The sequence below is a fragment of the Myotis davidii genome, unplaced genomic scaffold (assembly GCF_000327345.1).
Source record: "Myotis davidii unplaced genomic scaffold, ASM32734v1 scaffold2783, whole genome shotgun sequence".
Classification (NCBI taxonomy): domain Eukaryota; kingdom Metazoa; phylum Chordata; class Mammalia; order Chiroptera; family Vespertilionidae; genus Myotis; species Myotis davidii.
In genome coordinates this window covers 92,895-116,697 of record NW_006294341.1, presented here as the reverse complement: position 1 = coordinate 116,697, position 23,803 = coordinate 92,895, and the positions used below count along the sequence as shown (strand labels likewise).

Below are 23,803 nucleotides of genomic sequence, written 5' to 3'. Positions count from 1 at the left end.
ATTCTGCCACCAATGCCTGCCATGTTCCGCATGCGCCCCCTCGTGGTTAGCGCACGTCACAGCAATCGGTTGTTCAGTTGTTCTGCCATTTGATCTATTTGCATATTAGGGATACACACACACACACACACACACACACAAATCACACACACTGGGGCCTTGACTTACGAGTGTCCTGACTAACAAGTTTTTTGAGATACCAGCTGTGTCTCGGCTGATTTTTTGCATTGAGTTGATAGAGTAATTTGAGTTAACGAGCTCCTTAATGAGCTCAGTCTCGGAACGAATTAAACTCGTAAGGCAAGGCCCCACTGTGTGTGTAGTTTATTGCAGTTTGGTCCAAACAGGTGAAAGTTAAGATTTGTGGCGTAAAACAGGAAACAGATGGGGGCTAATTAAAGTTCTGTTGATGATAAAAGGATGACTGATCAAGGAGCAGGTGGTTTCCCAATTTAAACACAATTTGTACTATGTATGAGGACAGCCCTCTCTGCAAGTTTTTATACTTATCTCTCAAAGGTGAAGGAATGTGTTTTAGCAACAGTGTTGTGCTGTATTTTCATTCACCTTTTTGCCTTCAAGCAGTGTCTCTTCAGGGTTTATTCAAGATAAAGGGAGGGATCACAAAACCAGCTAAGATTTCCAGTGGCGCACTATCTACTTTAGATACTTCTTATGCCGTGTAAAAGCCTAAATCTCTTTCTGCATTCTTTAAGAAATATTTGATTTTTTTTTTGGTAACTTTTCCATCGTCTCCCACACTTCTTGATAGATTTAAAAATATTGGTGCCCAGGCCATAATCCAGGAAGGTCCATGTCTACCTGATTGAAGTGTTTTTGTATACATGTGGATAGGCGAGTGTTAAGAGGTGCACTATGGAAATGACCTGAAATGAATGTCTCTGAGCTTCTGGCTGAACAACTTGATTGTGCCCTGGATGACTTTCACCTTCAAATGACAGCATCTTTTGTTGCTACTGCTAATAATGGTTGTATAAACATTAAGACTAAATGTCCTGAATGTGTTTTGCCTAAAGAACATACCAGCACTGGGTTCTTTAGGAATTTGTGTGGGAAGGTGACATGAGGTTTGCCTTGCCTATAGTTAGAGGAAAGACATTTGCTTGACATTTTGTATAGTATAAGGGTTTTGTGTGATAATATCTTATTCTATCCTCATAAAAGTTCTTTGAAATGTCAACTATTACCCCATTTTGCAGATGAAGCGATTAAAGCATGGGGCGGGTAAACTCAGCCAATGTCACATATTTCCTAAATGTTAGGACTGGGTTTGAATCCAGGTTTGTCTGAAAACAAGCCCATGTTCCTCGGCTGCTGTACTCTACTGTTTTGTGTAAAACTGTTTTAAAACTGCCGGTATTTTGTTTTTTTGCTTCTTGATTAAGAAAAGTGCTATCATTTCCTGGAAAAACAAAAATCTTAGGATGTAGTTTGAACTTCATCTTATTTGATTATGCATATATTTGTATGTGTATATAATTATGTATGTGTGTGTATCATATAGTACAGGTCCGGGCACTGTAGAAAATCAATTTTATTATTATTTTTAATAAATATATGAAAGAGGAACAAGTATAGATTTTTTTGTTTGTTCCCCCAAAGGAAGTAACTTCATTCTGATTATAAAAGTTATATATGCTCTTTTTCTCAACAACTGCAAAAAAGACAACACTCAAAGATGAACTAGAAAGTGAAAATTCCCATTACCTTCACCACTCACTCAAAGACAGCATTGTTATATTCGTTAGGGTTGTCTTATAAAAGAAAAAACTTACTATATAGACCACTTGTAGCTGGTCATAAAGGGCATGATTTATATTAGTTACAAATAGAGTACACTAGAGGTTTTAGGAACATCATAACTGACACTCATTGTCAGATGATGTATAGAAACTTTCCAATCCTGGATGCTGGTTTTGCCCAATCTGGTTCTGTACTAGTTGTATTCTTTTTGCTAATGGGGAGAACCTACCTGTGTGTAGGTTCCTAATCCCCTAGGCTCTATTTCCTTGACCCTAGAACCTGTTCCCCTGCTTACATCATGGTTCTTACAGTGTGAGGAGTGGTGTCACAGCCAAAGCTAGAGTGTTTTTCTGACCTAGGAGAAGTCTCAGGACTCTAAGTGGTTTTTTTCATTATGTGTCTTCTAAGCAAATCAACCTACAACACTCTTCTCCCATCTTCTCTTCACATTCTCTACTTTTTGTACCTTGTTTGCCTTCCTCCCTCTCAAAAGCATTTAGGGAGTTGGTCATGGGGAATCCTTGTCATCATGTCATTGTCAGCAATTCAACAGGAGCTTTATGAGGTAGGAATTTTAATCAGGACACAGGAAAGTTTTCAACCAACAGGATCCACATTTAGGATCAGTTGTTAGTGTTGTTAGGTAAATATCCATGAACTGTAGTCTGAGTGACAGCTGTACTGTTTGGCAAGGATGAACGTAAGAGATTTGGATCCAGAACAGCATGCTGCCACATCTCTGCTAGTGTTTGACAAGGTACATTACCTGAGTGAGGCCATCTGCATCAGTACCCTTCTTTCCAACTTTAATATTAAATATTGAACTTTGCTTGCATTTGTTGTTCTCAGTAGTTTGGCTGATGGGGTGTGAGGAAGGGAGGTTGGTGGTAAAGGTACAATTGGCAGATTCAGAATTCATCCCACTCCTTCCTTTTAGCAGAGGCAGAATTTCTTTTTCTTTTATTTATCTTTATTGTTGAAAGTATTACATATGTCCCCCTTTCCCCCCAATTGGCCCCTTCTGGCCCTCTCCTGTCCCTCACCCAGGCCTCCACTACTCTATTGTCTGTGTCCATTGGTTATGCATATAAATTCTCTGGTTAATGTCTTCTACCTGCCCCACCCCAGAATTTCTTAATAAAACCTTTTTATTTTGAAGTAAAGTGTTCCAACCAGGCAGAAATGATAGATTATATTTTGCATTTAAATCTCAACAAGAAAGCAAGTCCAACTTTTTAGAATTGAGATTGGACATTTATACTTCATGATTTCTGTTTTTCTTTCTTTCCTTCTCCTCTTTTCTCTCCTTTCCAAAGCATCTACATGCTTTCTTCCTTACCTAAGCTAAGCTGTTCCAGGAGTTGACTATAGATCAAAAGTTCACATACAGCATTTTAAAACCCAGAAGATAGAAACTGAGTTAATGGAAACACTTTGTTTGATTTTGTGTGCTTGGGTGGGAGAATAAAATTATCCCCATAGGAGAAAGTGCTATGAAATAGATGGGAACGTTAAAGACCTAAGATGTGATTTCTCTTAGCAAGTGTTCCTCCGTTGTCCTCCAGAATAGTGATCAAAGTATTAGACTTTGTGATTTATATTTTACAAAATGTTTAAACTACCTGCTATTCTTTCTTTATTTGCTAGTAACTTGTGACTTTTAAAGTTGGTTGTAAGTTGCATAGCACTAACTTATTTTGTGACAGAAAGGAAAGAAGGTAGCCAGGGCATCTGGACTGTGGAAGAAGAAAGGTGTAAGAGTTGGGTTTATACCCACAATCATGTGTTTATTTATAATCAAATGCTGGTGGGAAAATCAACCATTAAAAATTAAGTTCCTAAGATTTAGACCTGTTTCTTTGTGTATATATTGCCTTTCATGATGGTGTGTGTGTGTTTGTGTGTGTGTGTGTGTGTGTGTGTTGTGTGGTGGAGGGAGTGTTGTATATGGAATTATGGGGGAGCCAAATGTCATCTCAGTTTATCCTCACGGCAATGAAGTCGACCCCATGGGTCAGTCTTGGTCCAGGATCTCATAAACACCTACCACAGTGCTGACTACTCGACTAACAAGTGATTTGTTGTAGCTTTATCCAAGTTTCTGTTGAACAGTGCATGGCTACATTTGCAAGGCATTATTTCCTTTAATTTCCCTTTAGCTGTTTTTAAAAAACAACCTGAAAGATATTAATGGTTGAGCTAGACAATGACCTCAAGAAACAAAAATAATCCTTTCAAGAAGTAAGAACTAAATTTGTTTGCCAAACGTTGTAAAGGATGGATAAAGTATGAAAAAAAACCCACTAGACTGCACGAAGGGAGAGTTTTAAAATTTGTTTTAAAAACAAATGGTCACTGCTTTAGTATACTGCCCTCCTAACTATGAAAAAAAATCACAGATTATGCCATGAGTTTCAAAACAACCAAGTAGTATTCAAATCATAAGACAAAAGCAAACAGCTGCTTTAATAGAAAACCTTAAACATTTCTCAAGGCTGCCCTAACCACATCGAGCTCTCCACAAAAGCTGCAGGAGCATCATGTTGAGGGGATGGAATTAAGGGCATCTTTCTGGGTTGGCAAGAACCAGTCCAAAAGATAGCACCTCCCTCAGATACTTTTGCTTATCAACAAAAATGTATTTGCAAAATAATACAGACACCCCCACATTTAAATTTTTGAATAATCAAAAATATCTGCTTTCCAAGCAGAACACAGACTCTCCTCTCCCATCATCTCATGGGAAGGCCCTTTCCTGTAGGTTCCAGGTTATAACTTGATTCTGATCTTTCAGTTGCTCTCCTGGGTGTGACATGCAGAATAAAATACATGCTCCAACCTTGCTTTTTCAAGTTCCCTCCTACCTTATTTCCCCCTCTTTCTATGCCTGAATTCAAATACAGTCACACTTACCTCTTCATTCTTCTCTAGACATGTCTTGTTAGTGCTTTTAAAACATTGTTTTCACAAATACTAAGAGCTAATCTTTAAAAAAAATTTTTTTTATTGATTTCGGAGAGGAAGGGAGAGGGAGAGAGAGATAGGAACATCAATGATGAGAGAGAATCATTGATTGGCTGCCTCCTACATGCCCCCCACTAGGGATCGAGCCTGCAACCCAGGCATGTGCCTTCGACCGAATTTGAACCTGGGATCCTTCAGTCTGCAGGCCGACGCTATCTACTGAACCAAACAGGCTAGGCCAGTGGTTCTCAACCTCCCTAATGCTGCGACCCTTTAATACAGTTCCTCATGTTGTGGTGACCCCAACCATAAAATTATTTTCATTGCTACTTCATAACAGTAATTTTGCTACTGTTATGAATGGTAATGTAAATATCTGATATGCAGGATGTATTTTCATTGTTATAAATTGAACATAATTAAAGCATAGTGATTAATCACAAAACAATATGTAATTATATATGTGTTTTCCGATGGTCTTAGGCGACCCCTTTGAAAGGGTTGTTCGATCCCCAAAGGGGTCACGACCCACAGATTGAGAACCGCTGGGCTAGGCCCTAACAGCTAATCTTTATTGGGCACTCACACACTGAGCATTTATTTAGTTCAGTAATTCTATAAGATAAATATTCTAAAATTGCATAGTACTCCAGCTTAATTTATAGCTACTTTGAGGACTAAAATGGTTGTCTATTATATTCAATATATTGTCTTAATGAATTATTTGAAGAAAATGTGTCATGGACTTTTTAAAAAAATGTTTAAAATATAAAACAACTTATTTTGGGGGGGTGGGTAGGATTGCCCTAGAGCAGTGGTTCTCAACCTTGGCTGCACATTAGAATCACCTGGGAATCTTTCTAAAATCTTCCTCCGGGATGAGGCCCAGAAATCAGGATTTTAGAAAGATTCCCAGGTGATTCTAATGTGCAGCCAAGGTTGAGAACCACTGCCCTAGAGAATAATTTTTTCAAGCTTTGTTCAGCCACTAACAGTTCTCCATTACAATCTTACATAGGTTTTCAGAATTCAACTAAATTTCTTTTCTTGGTAATAAAAAATTAAAGACAGTAAATTAATATTAAACACTGCTCATAGTTGTTTATGTATTTTCAGTAATGGGGCTAACAATTTCTAGAAAACCTTGCTTTTTTTTGTTCCAGAATATCAGGAATTTCTAGAATTCTCTAATATACTTGAAATTGTTAGCATCTTTTACATTTTTAATATGCACGTGCAATTTTCAAACATATTCTCACTTAATCTTCACGATGCTTCTTTGGGTTATGGTGATAAGGCAGACATCATTTAACTTGCTCAGATTTGAAAATTGAATAAATGACCTAACCTGGACAGAATATAGGCCCTTGACTTTTGGGAAGACCCTTAATACTGAAGTATATTGACAGGTGTATAATATTAAGAAATTGGAGAAAAGGCACCTGGGAATATACTAATGCACATATTGTGGTAAAAATTGTAGCTGTGGTTCAGCGTATCCTCGAATGTAGTAGTTTGGAAGGGATACAAAACATTTGTGCTGCTTGCAAGAACCCAGCCACAGTGGTTGCTGTTCACAGTTTTCCTTTTGGAGTAAAGTCAGAGTGATAACACTGACAACAGTGAGCACGAAAGGAATTGAATGTGCACTGCCACTAACGACGGGCTTGAGTGAGAATGTCTAACTTTGTATTGGTTTGAATCCTAAGAAATGGTTTATTTAATAATTTATTCATCCTTCCTTTGCTAGTTTCCCTCTAAAAATTTAAGATAGAGCTAACTGTACAAATTTCTCTGTTTTTTATTTTTTTAACCCAAAACAACAAATGTGTTTGTGTGCAACCAATGCATTTATAATGATATTCATAACTATCAAAAGTAGCTGTGAAGTTATTGTCTTTGGGGATTTATAAACATAGTCTTGTACTTTTAATTCTTGGCTACACTATTGTTGATGTTTCCAAAGAAGGCATGAATTCAAACTACAGCATTAGAGTAAAAAGTTTAATACAAAGAAAATATTCCAGATGGTAAGATTTGCTAACCACTCAAGTGAGGATCCTTTTTATTCTGACTTTGTCTCTTCTCTCTGGGATATAGACTAGCCTAGCCCTGGGGATGAGCTAAAAAATAATGGAACCCAAAGGATTCGTAGTGGAATATACCCAGGTTATCTAAATCTGGTTTCAGGACCAATTCCTCCCAGCATCCTCTGAACCCAGGAATGATCTTGGCATGAAGTACATTCTTCCAGGGTGGCTTAGGTCTTGACTAGAGACCTGACTTGGGCTGCAAGTCCTGGTGGGCAACACTAGCATAAATATGCTTCCTTCTGGTAGAGGGTCAGTGACAACAGACGGGTGAGGGAGCACTTCTCAGGCTCCTTTCCTGTTCAGTTGAGGCAGAGTTTTCAAACAGGTGAAAATGCTGCTCACAGTGTTTACATTGGGGAGGAAACTTGGAGTCTTAAAATAAGCATAGCACCATAGTGTTGTGAGAGCCTGTGGACAAATGGTGCTTGTGAAGTTAAGTGTAGGCCTCGGATACAGACGGTCTTTGATAGTAGGGAGATGTAGTTTTAGGGTAGACACATATGGAAGACCTAATGCTATTTCACACTTAATAGTATTGTGTAAATGTAATTTTTAACTTTTATATGTACTAGGAAGCAAAAAGTTGTTGTGATTCACTTTATTGCGATATTTGCTTTATTATGGTGGTTTGGGTTGGCAAGTGAATTTTTCTAGCTATTTGACATGGGGGCCAGCTCTTAAGAATTTTTGGGAGGTTGCCCCAAAACAATGTATACTAACTAATCACAAATCATTGTTTCATTAGGCTCCTTAGCCAGAAGTACAAACCAGGATAAACTGGTTTCAAGATTCTGTACAACTAAGAAAACTACATTGCAAATAATATGTAATTTAGAGTGTTGTATTTTCATTGAAATTTGTTGTTCTTTTTGTAATCTGGATTTATTGTATCTGAGTCCCAAAACAGAAAAACACACACATAAACTTAGAATTTGTACTTTTAAATTCTATTTACTAAGAGTAACAGTTCTTGGTAAATAGATTATGAGTTTGGTAGATTCATTTTCCCCAGGTTTTCCAGACAGCGAACATATTTAGGATAAAAAACAATTCTAGCTCTAACCGGTTTGGCTTAATGATAGAGCGTCGGCCTGCGGACTCAAGGGTCCCAGGTTCGATTCTGGTCAAGGGCATGTACCTTGGTTGCAGGCACATACCCAGTAGGGAATGTGCAGGAGGCAGCTGATCGATGTTTCTCTCTCATCAGTGTTTCTAACTCTCTGTCCCTCTCCCTTCCTCTCTGTAAGAAATCAGTAAAGTATATTTAAAAAAACCACACAATTCTAGATAGTACATCCTATAGTAGGATATTATTCTAAAAATTTTAATCTAAGTTTCAGTATTCTTGCCTTTGAATTTATATTCATGAGAGCTTTTTGTTGACTCATACAGTATATATTATTGATTTCAGAGAGGAAGGGAGAGGGAGAGAGATAGAAACATCAATGATGAGAGATAATCATTGATTGGCTGCCTCCTGCACACACCCCTACTGAGGATTGAGCTCACAACCCAGGCATGTACGCTGACTGGGAATCAAACTATGGCCTTCTGGTTCATAGGTCAATGTTCAAACACTGAGACACACAGGCTAGGTGACATTAGCAACTTTTATGGAGGTTGTAGAAGGAAAGTGATTAAGATAAGTGACTCATGACCTGGAAGAAGGAAAGATGCTTGTATCTAAGGTTTCAACCTCACCTCGTTTGTTTCTGGGTTTTGTCTTTTAGGGTTCCTGATTTCTGATAGATAGTGTAAAAAGCACATGGCAATAAATGGTATAGGAAAGACTTCCAGTTTCACATTCTGAAAATTAAAGGATTTGCCCTTCCTCTCATGAAATGGTACCTTTCTTTGAAATGGGATTTTCCTGTGGAACACAGAAAGGGAAGTCACTGTTATTTTTAATTATGACCTTCTGAGAAGCAAAAGCTTGAGATAGTTTTAATATCATGAAGAGAATTTTTGGTTCTATCCTTTAGGATTTTTTTCTTAAATTCTATATATATGAGGTTACTGGCTAATTTGTGACTCTGAAATATTTTGGCTTTTGACTAAGCTGAGAGCTTATTAAAGATCAAACTGTGGAGTATTGTCTGTTTTCTCTCTGGCAGGACTAGTTTTCTCTCTGCCCCTCCTGTGCTATGTGTTTGTTTTCTAATACTACAGTCATTCACTTGTAACTCATCTCTTTACCAATATGTTCTTGAAATCCCCTATGTCTTGGGGCTTGTTCTTTGTGAAGTAAAGGGTGGTGTGTAACTAGTGTGTGAGAAGAAATGAGAAAGAGTATCAAAAGTATCATCTATAACAGTGACGGCGAACCTTTTGAGCTCGGCATGTCAGCATTTTGAAAAACCCTAACTTAACTCTGGTGCTGTGTCACATATAGAAATTTTTTGATATTTGCAACCATAGTAAAACAAAGATTTATATTTTTGATATTTATTTTATATATTTAAATGCCATTTAACAAAGAAAAATCAACCAAAAAAAAATAAGTTCGCGTGTCAGAGGTTCACCATCATTGATCTATACTAATAAAAGCCTAATATGCTAATTAGACTGGAAGTACTTCCAGACGAAGCTGGGGCTGCGAGGGCCAAACCCCTTGCATGAATTTCATGCATTGGGCCTCTAGTTGTAATAATAATTGCCATTTTGAATATAATCTGTCATCAGTCAGTTGGTGTATCTCCTTTTTGGACATACATATATTCTTGCATAGGTCACCCAAAAAGTTAATAGAACACACTAGTTAAATGATCAAATTTTTAAATTTAATATCTTCTTACGAGGAGAAAACAATTTTTGTGTAAAAGAAGGATTTCAGCTCAGTTAGGAGGACATAAAACAATCCTGAGGAAGGCTAGCTGCCTGTTAAGCAGGAAGCTTGTGAGGAATGATGTTTATTCAAGTTGTAATCATTCATGATGGCTTAAAAATTCCTGTTTATATACCCCTTTACTGTCTATCAGTAAATAACCAACCTTTATTTCCTCAGCTTTGTTCCAGGTGATGGGCACTTTCCATGTATATTATGCCTATCAGTCCCTAGCAATCCCTTGTAACACTTATTTCTAGTTTACAGATGTCAAGACTCAGGCTGAGTGAGAACAGGTGATTTACTCAGAGTGACTCTGAAATCAGCCTGACCTTGGCTTCCACCTTCCTATGCCCCTCCCCCAGAAAAAAGTTTCATGGCACTTAAGAGTGTTTACATTTGTCTTCTTGGTATTTATGTAGTGCATAATCTCCCACATGGTTGGTTGTTTTTATTTTAAGTAGAAGCTACTTTAATGTAGTCGTATTTTCCTTCCTTTTGGAACGATCTGAGTCAGAGAGAAAGCTTTTTAGGGTAAGTGTGTATCTTTACCTGTTTGAGAATCTATAGCTAAGAATTGGTTTGGTAGGGGGAGGGACATTGCATGTTCTTTTTAAAAATATACATATTTTATTGATTTTTTTACAGAGAGGAAGGGAGGGGTATAGAGAGTTAGAAACATTGATGAGAGAGAAACATCGATCAGCTGCCTCTTGCACACCTCCTACTGGGGATGTGCCCTCAACCAAGGTACATGCCCTTGCCCGGAATCGAACGTGGGACCTTTCAGTCCTCAGGCTGACGCTCTATCCACTGAGCCAAACCAGTTAGGGTGACATTGCATGTTCTTAATTCTTGTTTTATATTCTTCTAGGAAGAAAGCCCCATTCGGTTCTGCTTTTTTTTGTAAATGAGCACACATAAGCTTTTCATCTGCATTTTCATCTTCCTGAATTCTGTCTTTCCTAATATAAAATGAGGGTGTTAGGCCAGATGACCTCCAGCTCGAAAGTGTTATGAGGCTGCAAGACCTCTGTCTACAGCCCTGGGATTACTGGAGGAGCCTGAATCCTCAGTATTAGTAGGGTGTGTGACCAGCCTTTGGGATCATTAATGTTTAGGCAAGGACAGGTTTCTGGGAAATGAAATCAACCTTAAGAAAGGAAAGCTGAATGTCGGGCCTAATGTGTAAGCTTGTAGGTTAGCTATTTACAGCAGATCTTACAACACTTTTTAAAGTTGAATTTATATGTTGTCTATTGATAATGTACGTCCATTGACATCACTTGTAAAAACTATTGGCAAAATGTGACCTTTTCTTTGTTTGCAAGCAAAATGGATTATTTTGCAAAGTTGTTTTATTAGCAACTCTAATGGGAACTGTTGAATAGAGATTATTCCTACTTTCTCCTTAGTTTGTTTTCACTTGTAGAAGTTCAGGAAGAGATGGTGTGAAAGAGAGGAAGCAGGAGGAGGGAGTAAAGTTCATACCAGGAGTACACAAAACAATCACATACACTGACAAAGTTCACAGAAATTAGATAAAATGCTTATGGAAAAATCTAGTTTAGCTAGCATTTTGAAAGAATTTCTAGAACTCCAAATTCATTTAGTATGTAACCCAGTGTCTTGGAAATTCTTTTGTTTGGCTTGTTGAGTGTTGCTCATACCTACCCCCTCTCAGGGTCATGGGCAGCTCTAGGCTGTGGTAGACTCTGAGGACCTTTCCATTTTCTTTGTGGGTTCCCACAACCTCTTTATACAAACTTTCCCCAGGGCTATGTGCATATCTGAAATTCACACTTCAGCTGCTGCCCACAAAGAGTAACCACTAGAATTAAAAGCAAGTTATGTTTTTAAAATTTATTACCCATAGTGGCAGAAAACAAGTTTTGTAAACTAGTATTTGTAAACAGAATTATTTCCCCTCCCATAAGATGCACACATGTAACCCCAGTCTTCTTAACCAAAGTCTTAAAACCTTGGTCTGAGTTCTAGCTGGGCAGTTCATTTTTTGACCCTCAGTTTTCCCTTTCCTGAAACTGGGCCAATAATACCTGCTTTATATGGTACCCCTCAAGGATGGAAAGAGATGGTGTGTTGAAAGCAGTTTGTAAACTCTATAAGGTAATACAGATATAAAGTATGAAGACCCGGGTTTCATAAGCAGGATGTGTTCAGGATCAGTGCTGGTATTGTTTTAGTTTGGTTAAACACAGAAACCAGAGAAGTCTTAGTACTGCTAAGCAGAAAGAATAGTGGAGCACAGCAGTGATGGGAAGACCCATGGCTGAGAGGTGGTGGTCTCCACATACAGCAATGGGCAGGCTAGATGGATCCCTAGCTGCAGCTCAGGTCAAAAGATACGATTCAGGAGGGTCAGCATCCACAGAAGCCCTGGGTAATAAGTGTCAGGGCAGGGGAGGAGAGGAGAGGTGCAAACCCAGGGTCGGACCAGAACATTTCTACTACCCAGGACTGGCGCGCCAAAGCGTTTGCTAGACTTGACTCTAGAACTAGTTCTGTCCCCTTGGTTTTCTTTGTTGGAGTGTCTAGTCTACTGGAAGTCTCTTCTAATAAGCCTAGTGGTCTTAAATGTGCTTGTAAAAATTGTATACCCTTTTGATACTACATTTATTCATTTATACTATAGCAGTATATCGTGTATATTATATAACACATTTGCAAATATAAATTTTTAAAAATGAGATAAAAAACAAGTAAATGAAAGGTATAAAGATTTCTGCTTAACACCTTAATGGCTGGCTGATTATTGCTTTAGATAGTGGTGGTGCTAAGAGGAAGGGGGTGGGGGAAGGGGCAGTTCCTATCTTGCTTCCTCAGGGTCTCTAGGGGCCATATTCTTTAGCTAGGCAGGTGGTGGACCAGCAGAGCTCAGTTGTAACCATTCTCCACAGAGATGCCAGATGTTCAACTAGCCCTGCTCTGATACCAGCCACTTCCCTGTCACACACTGGCTGCATTCAGAGAGCCCACAGCTGTATGTGATGCTCACACACAAGACTAGGCAGCAATACTTTAAAAAGAATTCTGATGACACTGACCAGCAAGTGTGTTTACAGATGAGCTTTAGTATCTGAAGTACTACATTAACATCCGAGACACTATCTAGTGAATATCTTAACTCTTAGCTGCAAACTGGTCTATTTTTCTAGTAACTAACATGTAAAAGCCTCATGTTAGTAGAAACAGTGCAAGATATTAAAGAAATGAGACTGATGTTTATAATCTAGATAAGTCTCTAAAATGTAGACATGTTATTTTATAGATGCCATCAGCTAATTTTGATTGAGGTAAGCACTTAACATGTGTTATCTCATTTAATCTTCACAATAGCCCTGTAAATGTAGGAACTGTTAATCCATTCAGCAGATACTTGAGTGCCTTCTTGGTGATGGAGCTGTGAGGATACAGTGTAACATGAAGACAGACCCTGAGCTCATGCAGCTTACAGTATAGTGGGGAGCCAGACATGCCCCCAAGGGACCAGGCATAGCAGAATCATGATTATGGTGAGTAAACAAGGTCCTGTGTTAGAGAGCTGCATGATGGGTGGGGTTATCAGGAAATGCTTCTGAAAAGAAGGGATGCTTGGGCTGAGACTTAAGTTGGTGGGGGTGGGCATAGGTGGGGGGTGACCTCTGATGGGAAAAAGTTGATGCTCCTGAACAGTCCTTTTTTTGCATCAATTTTCTGTCCTTAGTGTGCATTTAGGTGGACTTCTTTCGCTAGGTAGATCATAAAACCTAGAGGGCAGAATCTGTGTCTAATTCAGCCGTGGGCAAACTACCGCCCACGGGCCGGATCCGGCCCGTTCGGCTGTTATATCTGGCCCACGGAGCCAAAAGAGCGGAGGGTTCTCTTGCTCTCCCCTCCGCTCCTTCACCAGCAGCAGTGTTAACATGTATCAGTTCACACAAACACTCCATCCATGCTTTTGTTCCGGCCCTCCGGTCTAATTTAAGAACTCATTGTGGCCCTCGAGTCAAAAAGTTTGCCCACCCCACTCTAATTCTTTCTTTTGTCCTTTGCTGCACGCAGCAGAAACTAGGTCCCAGTACATGTTAACTGGTATGAATTGGTACATGGATGGATGGATAAAAGGTTTGTTAGACTACACTTCCTTGTAATGTTTTGGGGCTATAAATAAACAGTAACTATTGACTGTATCTTGTGTGTAGGGCATATTAGGGGATTTGAGATTAGGAAATACAAATAAACTTTAGCCCTGTGCCCTTTAAGGAACTTGGAATCCAGTCTGTAGAGCACATAAAACCAAACACCTGAGACTTAGAAATAGCCAGCAGAGCAGGTTGAACAAGCAAGTGCATATCTTGTCCACGATACCCCTTCACCACATAATCCATGGAGTTTATTGGGTCAGGCTTCCCAAGAAGAATGTAGTGCACTGTTTGGAGGGCCAGGTATGCAGATGGCAGGGTAGAGTCAGGGAGCAGTTTGCAGAGGGAGATATGTTCATAGAAAAGAAAGCTCGTAATTATCAGAAACCTGTGGCAGCAGAGAAATAGATCTAGTGGAGAGGAAATATGCTGACTTGCCTTTTTCTTCAATGGTTTTATGCAGAAACTCAGGATTTGGGTAAGTGGTTTGCAGTGCATGAGTTTTTTGTCCTCACACCCTGCCTTTTTCCTTACAAAATAGTTGTCATAGTTCAAGAATTGACTATCTCAGAGCACTGACAGTGCATGTGGTTCTGCTTCATGGCTCCATGGATGAACTACACTTTCCTCTGGCCTTGGTTGTGTCCGGCAGAGACTTGCAGACATAACATCATTAAATAGCAACACAGTTTTTACAAGATTTACCTATTCAACACCCCCAAACTTATCCCCCTGGAAATCATAGCTTCTTTAATGTCCTGCTGGCTATGTGAAAAACAGGAATTTATGTAACAAGCCCTGCACAGAAAACCTTTTCCTGTTCGGAAAATTTTTTTTTAATTGTTGGCAAAGTTAGGAGACAGCTCCGTTACTCAAAGAGCGACCTCAAATGTCCTCTTAGAAAAATATGTAGCATAATGTTTTGATAAGTAAGGGATTGCTGTGGGACCTTTTTTTGTAAGTCTAATTAGTGACTTAATGTATGTCCCATCTGAATTAGTGAATGCTTCCTGAAAATTTTTTTAAGATTTCATCATCATGTATTCTGCAGTCTTATTAAAAAAAAAGGCCCCCCAATTGCAGTTGCAAATGATCTGATCTAATTATAAATGTTGTGGAGCTGCAGGGCTATCCCCCTCCCCACTTCCTCACTTTCCTTGCCAGTCAACGAAGACAGCCAGGAAGTTACTATTTAGGAAGATCTTCCCCCTTAATCATTAACTAAATGTGACAAGCTTCCTTTTCTCTAGAGATTTCTTCATTGTAGCTTATGTATGTGACTGTTATGTAGAACAAGATAGCCATGATGGAATATTATGCAAATGTCCAGACTTTGACAATATAGAACATGTCACAGGGTCAGAGTACTTGACTCCATTCTGGTCTACCCCAGGGACAGGCTTGCTTCTTTAAGGAGGAATTTGGAACTTGGTTTGCTGGTGTTGGTTGGCCCAGCAGATGAGGCTGTGGCTGTGGGAGCGTGTGTGTGCATGTGTAAGACCTTCCCATAAGGAGTGTCATGGGAGTGAAATGGGAAACATAGTACTTGGCCTCTTTTAGAAAGTATTGAGTTCGGGGACAGATCCATAGGTGGAAAGGAAGAGGAAAGTCTTGGGAACAAAGAATGCTCCCTGTCATTCACTTGACATACCTGTCCACCATCCAGGCTGAAGACCCTGTTCAGGGCCATTTCTGACCCACACTCTCTGTGTGCCCTGGCAGAAGGGCTTGTCACATAGCTTCTGTGTTGCAGCCCTTGGCTGGAATGTAGTACAGAGGGTCAGAGGGCATTCTGAAATGTGGATTTCTCAGCCCCGACTGTTGGGCCTCACTCTGACTTTTATTTTAAAATATATATATATTTTTATTGATTTCATAGATGAAGGGAGAGGGAGAGAGAGGGAGAAATATCAATGATGAGGGAGAATCATTGATTGGCTGCCTCTTGCACACCCGCTACTGGGGATCGAGCCCACAACTTGGGCATATGCCCTTGACTGGAATCAAACCTGGGACCTTTCAGTCTGCAGGCCAACGCTCTATCCATTGAGCCAAACCGGCTAAGGCCTCACTCAGACTTTTAAATCTCCTTTAAGAAAGTGAAAAAAATTTTCCTCATTTTGTTTTCTACCTTCTTTCAATGAGAAAAAAAGTTGAGCTTATGGTTTGTGTTGGAGCTCCAGCCTTGTCCTGCCTTCGTTCTGGTGCATTGATTGGCATGTCGATGGCATGAGGATGTGGGCATTGTGGCTGCATCCTGGGGTGACCACAAATCCAGCCAGGGTCTTTTCATGGTCAAGGAAAGGGATGATGGGTCCAGGGAGCTCAATCAGCTGGGTCATGTGCTCAGTCCTGTTCCCAAAGTTCTAGGATACTTGGGAGAATCTAGTTCCTGGACTTGGGATTGGGGTCTTGATGAGTAGATAGGGAGAGTTTACTTTGTGCCCTGTCCTGTGCTGGGAACAAAAAGATGTAAGTCTAAGTCCTCTGGTTGAACAGCCCACTTTTCCTTTTCCATATGTCCCAGGAGCTCTCTGGATGCTGGCACATATGGAAAAGGAAAAGTGGGCCCAGTAGGGGAGTCAAATTGAAGCTTCCTTGTTTGCAGCCGGTTTTGGTGTTTTTACTGTAACTTAAGACTGTCTCCAGCTCCCTTCACTGTGTGTTTGGAGTTGTGGATTTGTGTTTGTAATACCTCCTACTCACACCCTAGTGAATAAGAGGAAGGAAATAGAGCTTAGCCTGGTGAAAACTTGTGTCCTCAAAGATGGGATCTAATACATTCTTCTTGGTGACTATTACTGTGTACCAGACACCCCTGAACATTTTATGTACCACTAGGGGCCCAGTGCATGAATTTGTGCACCTTGAAAGGAACAGTGGGTTTTGACGCTGCGGTGGGCACAGGGGCAGGTCTCAGCCCATCCTCCACGCCCCTGCCTGGCCCCTCCCCCCGTGTCCCCAGTCCCCTGTCTGCCAGCAGCTCCAGAGCTGGCAGCAGGTGCGAGCAGCCACTGCTCACACCCGCACTTATTGATGGTGTCGAGCGAGTGATTGGGACCTGCAGTAGGTGCGAGTAGGGCCAGCGCCGGCAGCAGATGCAAGCGCCTGGCGGGACCACTGTGCGTAGGAGCAAAGAATTTTCATTAACTACCAGAGGCTCGACCCAATGACAGCGACAGCGCCCTGCCTTGGTCTGGTGCCCCTGCTCACCTGCTCCACCATCCTGCTGCAGCCAATGCCCACCATGTTCTGTGCGCACCCCCTGGTGGTCAGCACACATCATAGTGACAGGTTGTTCGGTTGCTCCATCATTCGATCTATTTGCATATTTATTAGGGTTTTATATAGAGAGAGAAGGTCCAAGGGATTTCATGCGGTTCTGTAGCCAGTAAGTAGCAGAGCCACCTAAATGTTCAAAAAAGGCTGATTTCTCTCTACAAATTGTCCTAGGGGTACAGGTGGCACAGTTCAGTCATGGAGCTGTACCTAGCAGGTTGATCTCAAGCTGTTTGTACTCTCCATGCCTTCCTCCATTCCCAGGTTGTCTTTTTGGATAGAGCATAACTTCTGATGCAGTGTCCTTGGATTAGTTGATGCATACTACTGGTTATTTTTGGGAGAAGGGGGTGGCAAATAACACCTGAATTTAAATTTTTCTTCAGGGGATGGAGGGCAGCTCAGCTTTCTAAAATTTAAAAAAAAGTGACCTTTTTTTTTTTCTTATATTCACCTGTATTTGCCTAATGGATATTTTGGGCTTAAATGAATCTAAGTCTTAAGAGTTTTCAGGATTTTAATTCTTGACTAAGAATATATGCTGCTTCATTTATTTCTTTTCCATAATCATGTAGGCCCAGTAATGCAAAACTTCTCACTTTAAGTAAATGACATATGTGCAACCTTATGGAATTGGCAGTAGTTTTAGGGATAATAAAGTGGAAAGAGTTTTTATAGCACTTTGTTAGGAAGTACTATTTGCATACCACTGATTATAAACAAAATGTAAGTGGTTTTAAAACCAGTTTTGGTAATTCCCCTATAAAATATACTTATATAAAAGAAGGCATTTATAATAATGAGTATTTAATTTTGTTTCCTCATTAAGATACAGATTTTGTTTTTAAGATAAGATAATATTTTTCTCCTACAGTTTGAGCTCTTTTGTAGTGGGGTTCAGAACCACTCTGACCGTATGGGTTGAAATCTGTACTTCCATGTGGTTGGAGAAGTACTGTATTTCTAACATGATGTTTTTGCTTTACAGAATTCAATTCGTCATAATCTGTCCCTGCACAGCAAGTTCATCCGTGTGCAAAATGAAGGAACTGGAAAAAGTTCTTGGTGGATGCTCAACCCAGAAGGAGGCAAGAGTGGAAAATCCCCCAGGAGAAGAGCTGCATCCATGGACAACAACAGTAAATTTTCCAAGAGCCGCGGCCGAGCCGCCAAGAAAAAAGCATCCCTCCAGTCTGGTCCAGAGGGTGCCGGGGACAGCCCAGGGTCTCAATTCTCCAAGTGGCCTGCCAGTCCTGGTTCTCACAGCAATGACGACTTTGATAACTGGAACACATTTCGCCCTCGAACTAGCTCAAATGCTAGTACTATTAGTGGGAGACTTTCTCCCATTATGACCGAACAGGATGATCTTGGAGATGGCGATGTGCATTCAATGGTGTACCCACCCTCCGCTGCAAAGATGGCTTCTACTCTGCCCAGTCTGTCAGAGATAAGCAATCCCGAAAACATGGAAAACCTTTTGGATAATCTCAACCTCCTGTCATCACCACCGTCATTAACTGTTTCAACCCAATCTTCACCTGGTGCCATGATGCAACAGACACCATGCTACTCCTTTGCACCGCCAAACACCAGCTTGAATTCACCCAGTCCAAATTACCAAAAATATACCTATGGCCAATCCAGCATGAGCCCCCTGCCCCAGATGTCAATGCAAACACTTCAGGACAATAAATCGAGCTATGGAGGTATGAATCAGTATAATTGTGCACCAGGACTCTTGAAGGAGTTACTTACTTCTGATTCTCCTCCCCATAATGACATTATGGCGCCAGTTGATCCTGGGGTGGCTCAACCTAACAGTAGGGTCCTGGGCCAGAATGTGTTGATGGGCCCTAATCCGGTCATGCCAAGCTATGGCAGCCAGGCATCTCATAACAAAATGATGAATCCCAGCTCCCATTCCCACCCTGGACATGCTCAGCCAACATCTGTAGTTAATGGGCGCGCCTTGCCCCACGCAGTAAACACCATGCCCCACACCTCGGGCATGAACCGCCTGGCCCCAGTAAAGACAGCTTTACAAGTGCCTCTGCCTCACCCCATGCAGATGAACGCCCTTGGGGGCTACTCTTCCATGAGCAGCTGCAACGGCTATGGCAGGATGGGCATTCTCCACCAGGAGAAGCTCCCGAGTGACTTGGACGGCATGTTTATTGAGCGCTTGGACTGTGACATGGAATCCATCATTCGGAACGACCTCATGGATGGAGATACTTTGGATTTTAATTTTGACAATGTGTTGCCCAACCAAAGCTTCCCACATAGTGTCAAGACGACAACACATAGCTGGGTGTCAGGCTAGGAGTGAGTTATTGAGCAGGTAAGATTATCCCACTATCAAAAGAACTGCAAACAGAACTTAAAAGAGAGGAATACTATAACTTGCCATCTATCTTCCATAGTTAAGACTTTCTAAAGGTCAACTAGCTACCTCTTGCAAAGAGGTATTTTATTATTCATTCTTCACCCTTTTTATAGCTTATAAATTTTCCTTTTGAGTTTAAATACAGAACCTTCCTATAACTGCTGTAAAGATTTTAACAGTTAGATGGCTGCATCGTTTTAGTAGCTCTTCAGTAAATGAATACATTTAATAAAAAATGCTTAAAGGCTTTTTAAGTGGAATTTCCCCCATTGAATGATTTCAGAGCTGTTGGAGAAAGCTCTAGCTATTTCCCCTCCCCCCAGTATGTCTGTCACTCCAACATGTTAAGTTGCATTGATTTTAATTTGGATATTTTTTATTTTGTGTGTGTTTGTTTTTTCCTTAGGCTACACTTAAAAGTACTTCAGATTGTCTGACAGCAAGAACTAAGAAGTCCAAAGATGTCCTTCATCCCATCTTTTCATTTTCTTGATTAAAAAAAACACACACCAAAAACCTTTTTTATTTTATTTTTCTTTCGTCAGACTTGGCAGCAAAGACACTTTTCCTGTACAGGATGTTTGCCCAACGTTTGCAGGTTATGTGCTGCTGTAGATAAGGACTGTGCCATTGGAAATTTCATTACAATCAAGTGCCAAACTCACTACACCATATAACTGCAGAAAAGACTTTCGGATCCTGGTGTGCTTTCAAGTTTTGTATATAAGCAGTAGCTACAGAATTGTATTTGTGTGTGTTTTGTTTTTTTAAGTATATCCATTTGGTCCAAGGAAAGTTTATACTCTTTTTGTAATACTGTGATGGTCTCCTGTCCTTGATAAGTTAAACTTTTGTTTGTATTACCTGTGTTCTGCTGGACTGATGAATCACAGAGAATCAAACTCTCCATTCTGCACCTTCATTGAACAGTTTTGAACCTGTTCATTTTGCCACATAATTCCCATGAGAACCAGTAATCTGTCATCAATCTGCTGAATTAATGGACTTGTCAAACTCTTTTGAAAAAAAAAAAAAGGAGTAAACACCAGCCTTGTACAGGTCTTTTCTATTTTTTTTTTTTGGTTTATTTTGTTATTTGCAAATTTGTACAAACATATAAATGGTTCTAATTTCCAGATAAATGATTTTTGATGTTATTGTTGGGACTTGAGATCATTTTTGGAATAGATATTGAACTGTAATGTTTTCTTAAACCTAGAGTCTACTTTATTACAGTATACTTGTAAATTTGTAGATTCCAGATATTTGAGACAGCATCAATACTTTTCATTTTGTACTCTAACTGGATTAGTACTAATTTTGTACGTGCTTAACTGGTTTGTACACTTTGGGATGCTGCTTGGTGATATTTCTGACTAATCTTCAAATCATTGTAATTAGTACTTGCATACTCAATGTTTCTGGCCCTATTTTGGCAGGAGAGTGATGCACAGTTTAAGGACATTTTACATTTCATGTTTAGGAGAACTTGATATGTTTTTGTGTACGTATTTTAAAGAAATTACATCTGCTATTACTCTGTGAACTAAGCATACTGCATAGCATTGAGTCTTCTAATAGATACCTGTCTGCCTATCGTGGCAGTTACTCCTAGGAGACCTTGTAATGTTTGTAGGTCAGAAAGGGAGATCTGCATCTAACACAGTACTCCTTTCTCAAACTGGGGCTTTTAACCTACAGCCATTTTAAGCTGAGCTTCAACAAATGTTTCCCCTCATAATTCTGTGCTTCTGTGTTGGTCTAGGTAGGTGGAGGTTGGTTTATAGTTCTGCCTTAAAAGGGGTATGGTAACACTTCATGATTCTTTCCCTTTGTCTTGCAGATTACATAGCACACTATGGAGAGAGTAAGTCAAAGTGGGGATTTTGAAATGTGACTTCAGTGATTTGTAGAATGCTTTGTGTTCATGAGTACAGATGGCTACCAAATGGAAAAGAGCCTGTTTAAAAACTGGGGCAATTAATTTGAAAATCAGCAAACCAGATATAAGTTTTATATTTGAATTCTTTTAAAAGGCCTTTGCATAAGATAAGGATTTCTTTAGCCTTTAGCAACCTAAACTATAACTCTGATCATTAGATTTTAGTATTTTCGAATTACCTATAACTGACAGACCAAGTCAATTGGTTTTGTGTCTCACTTACAGTGTTGGTATTTTCAAGACATGTGGATGCCTGAAGTCAGCAAAATAAAATGAACAGCTGAACAAAAATGTTCCTCTTGCCTGCTGGAGAAGGTTCGGATTTCTGTGTACTTAGCCCAAATCACATTTTCTTTGTCTTATCTGTGATTTGCATCTCTGTTGGCTTGGTTTTTCCTACACATTTAACAAGAATGTAAGTGTCCCGGATAGATTTCCTATAGGAGGCCAGCTCTATGATAAGCTTCCCACTGTAACTTATACTATTTTGGAAATTCATTAAACAACCACCTCTCTAACCATCTTCATTGTCGGACACTCCAAAATATGTCTGGTTTTAGATATCCTAGTTCCTCTCAGTACTGCCTCCTGCATATGGAACAGAACTTGTTGGCGCAGAGTACTCGTGTTTCCGTTACCACTGCTACCACTTCTCCTCCCATGACATTACACAGGAGCCTCAATGACAATGACTGCTAACATCACGATTAGCATCTTATTGCTTCACAGTGTGACTTTAAAAAAGATGTTTCTTCCTCCCATGTCTGTGTAAATATCTTTTTTTTTCTTTCAAATTTTTCTTTATGTTGGAATTCTGACATGAATCCTGGGTAGCTAGCTCTCTGGGGTACAATGAACTCCAGTGAAAGGCACCTCGTCTATTTTGAAAACATTATGTGACCTCTGGTGATTCTTTTTCTGTACGAATACTGACGTTCTAGAGTAATTAGTCTATCAGTTATTGTACATGATTGCTTTGTGAAATGTGCAAATGATATCACCTATGCAGCCTTGTTTGATTTATTTTCCTTGGTTTGTACTGTTATTAAAAGCATATTGTATTATAGAGCTATTCAGATAATTTTAAATATAAAGTATTGTTTCTGTAATATAGGCGTATGGAATATATTTAGGTAATAGACACATTACATGGAAAGTTCGCTTTGACAAACTGACAGTCTAAATTAATTAGCAAATGTTCTATCCCAGCAAGCAGTGAATCAATGGGACATCCCAAGAAGAGAAAATACTTGAAATGGAAACTGTTCTCCAAAGGTATACATTTAGACTTGCTCAGCTACTGGATACATGCTACCTATCCCCACGAAATTTTTACGTTCAGCTCTTAAGAGTTCTTAATTTATAACTGACTTTTAAATGAGAAGTTTCTCTTTTGATTTTAGTTTGGGAGTAATCATTCAGTAGAAGAACGCAATGTGGTTTATGCAAACAAAGCTGCTGGGTGTGACTCTTGGCCTCCTCCTCGAGGGTGGTGCCCAGCCTGGCAGTGTGGCCATGTGAGTCCTGTCAGGATGTAGTCATGCTCTCCTGCATTTTGCTACTTGAGTTTAGTAACAGTGCAGATTCCATGTTCCTGTTCCAATATTCTGAGAAGTGCCTGATGATGCTGATATACTTACAGACACAAGAACAATCTTTGCTATTATTGTATAAAGCCATAAATGTACATACATTGTGTTTAAATGGTTTGGTGTCTTTCTTTCCTAATTGTGCAGAATAAGCTCTTTATTGGGATTAAAAGTGTTTTGCTATCATTTGAGTTAAATCTTTTAAGCCACAGTGCCATGGTTTATTCAAATCTGATATTTCCTTTGGAGGGCGGGGGAACAGTCTCTGATCAGACAATAGCCCCCTAGAGTTAAGAATAAGTAAAACTCTGATAATAACCCTAGAGTGTAGGTACTTCATCCTTGGAAAGTCTGAAACCACTATCTGGTACCATAATTACCGGGCAGTTGAGTCTCATGTCAGAACAGACCATGATGAGGTAAAAGCACATAAAGGGCAAGTCAGGAGGGTCCTGGCTGGGAGGTCACTGAGCAGGCACTGGCTGGTGTGGAAAGGAATGGCTTTCCAAGGCCACATGTGCTCCTGTTACCACCACACACCTTTCTGAAGGAGGAGTGTTGCTTTTAAGTGGCTGCTAATGGGAGGTTTTATATATTTGCTGTTTTCACAAAACGGCCTGAGCAATGAGCTAGGATTAGATAAATGATGATTAAAGTGCTTTTTTAAACCAGGACAAAAACCAGTCTCCTAACTTCTCTTACCATGCAAGTACATGTCCAAATGAGCTGGAGTAGCAACAAGGAAATAGGTTATTCTCGTGTTTATCTGTTTAGACACCAGAAGATCAGTTCAGCCTTTACGTTCTTCCCCACCTTC

At 39.9% G+C, this 23,803-nt stretch overlaps 1 protein-coding gene across 1 annotated transcript in view; it reads left to right on the top strand.

The window, feature by feature from the left end:
• Positions 1–23,172, top strand: part of FOXO1 (forkhead box O1) — a 109,414-nt gene extending 86,242 nt beyond the window's left edge. The window contains exons 3-4 of the mRNA XM_006768402.2: positions 18,055–19,410; positions 19,862–23,172. Of these exons, the coding sequence (XP_006768465.2) occupies positions 18,055–19,392 (1,338 nt within the window). The 3' untranslated portion in view covers positions 19,393–19,410; positions 19,862–23,172. The remainder of the gene's footprint in view (positions 1–18,054; positions 19,411–19,861) is intronic.
• Positions 23,173–23,803: the final 631 nt, after the last annotated feature.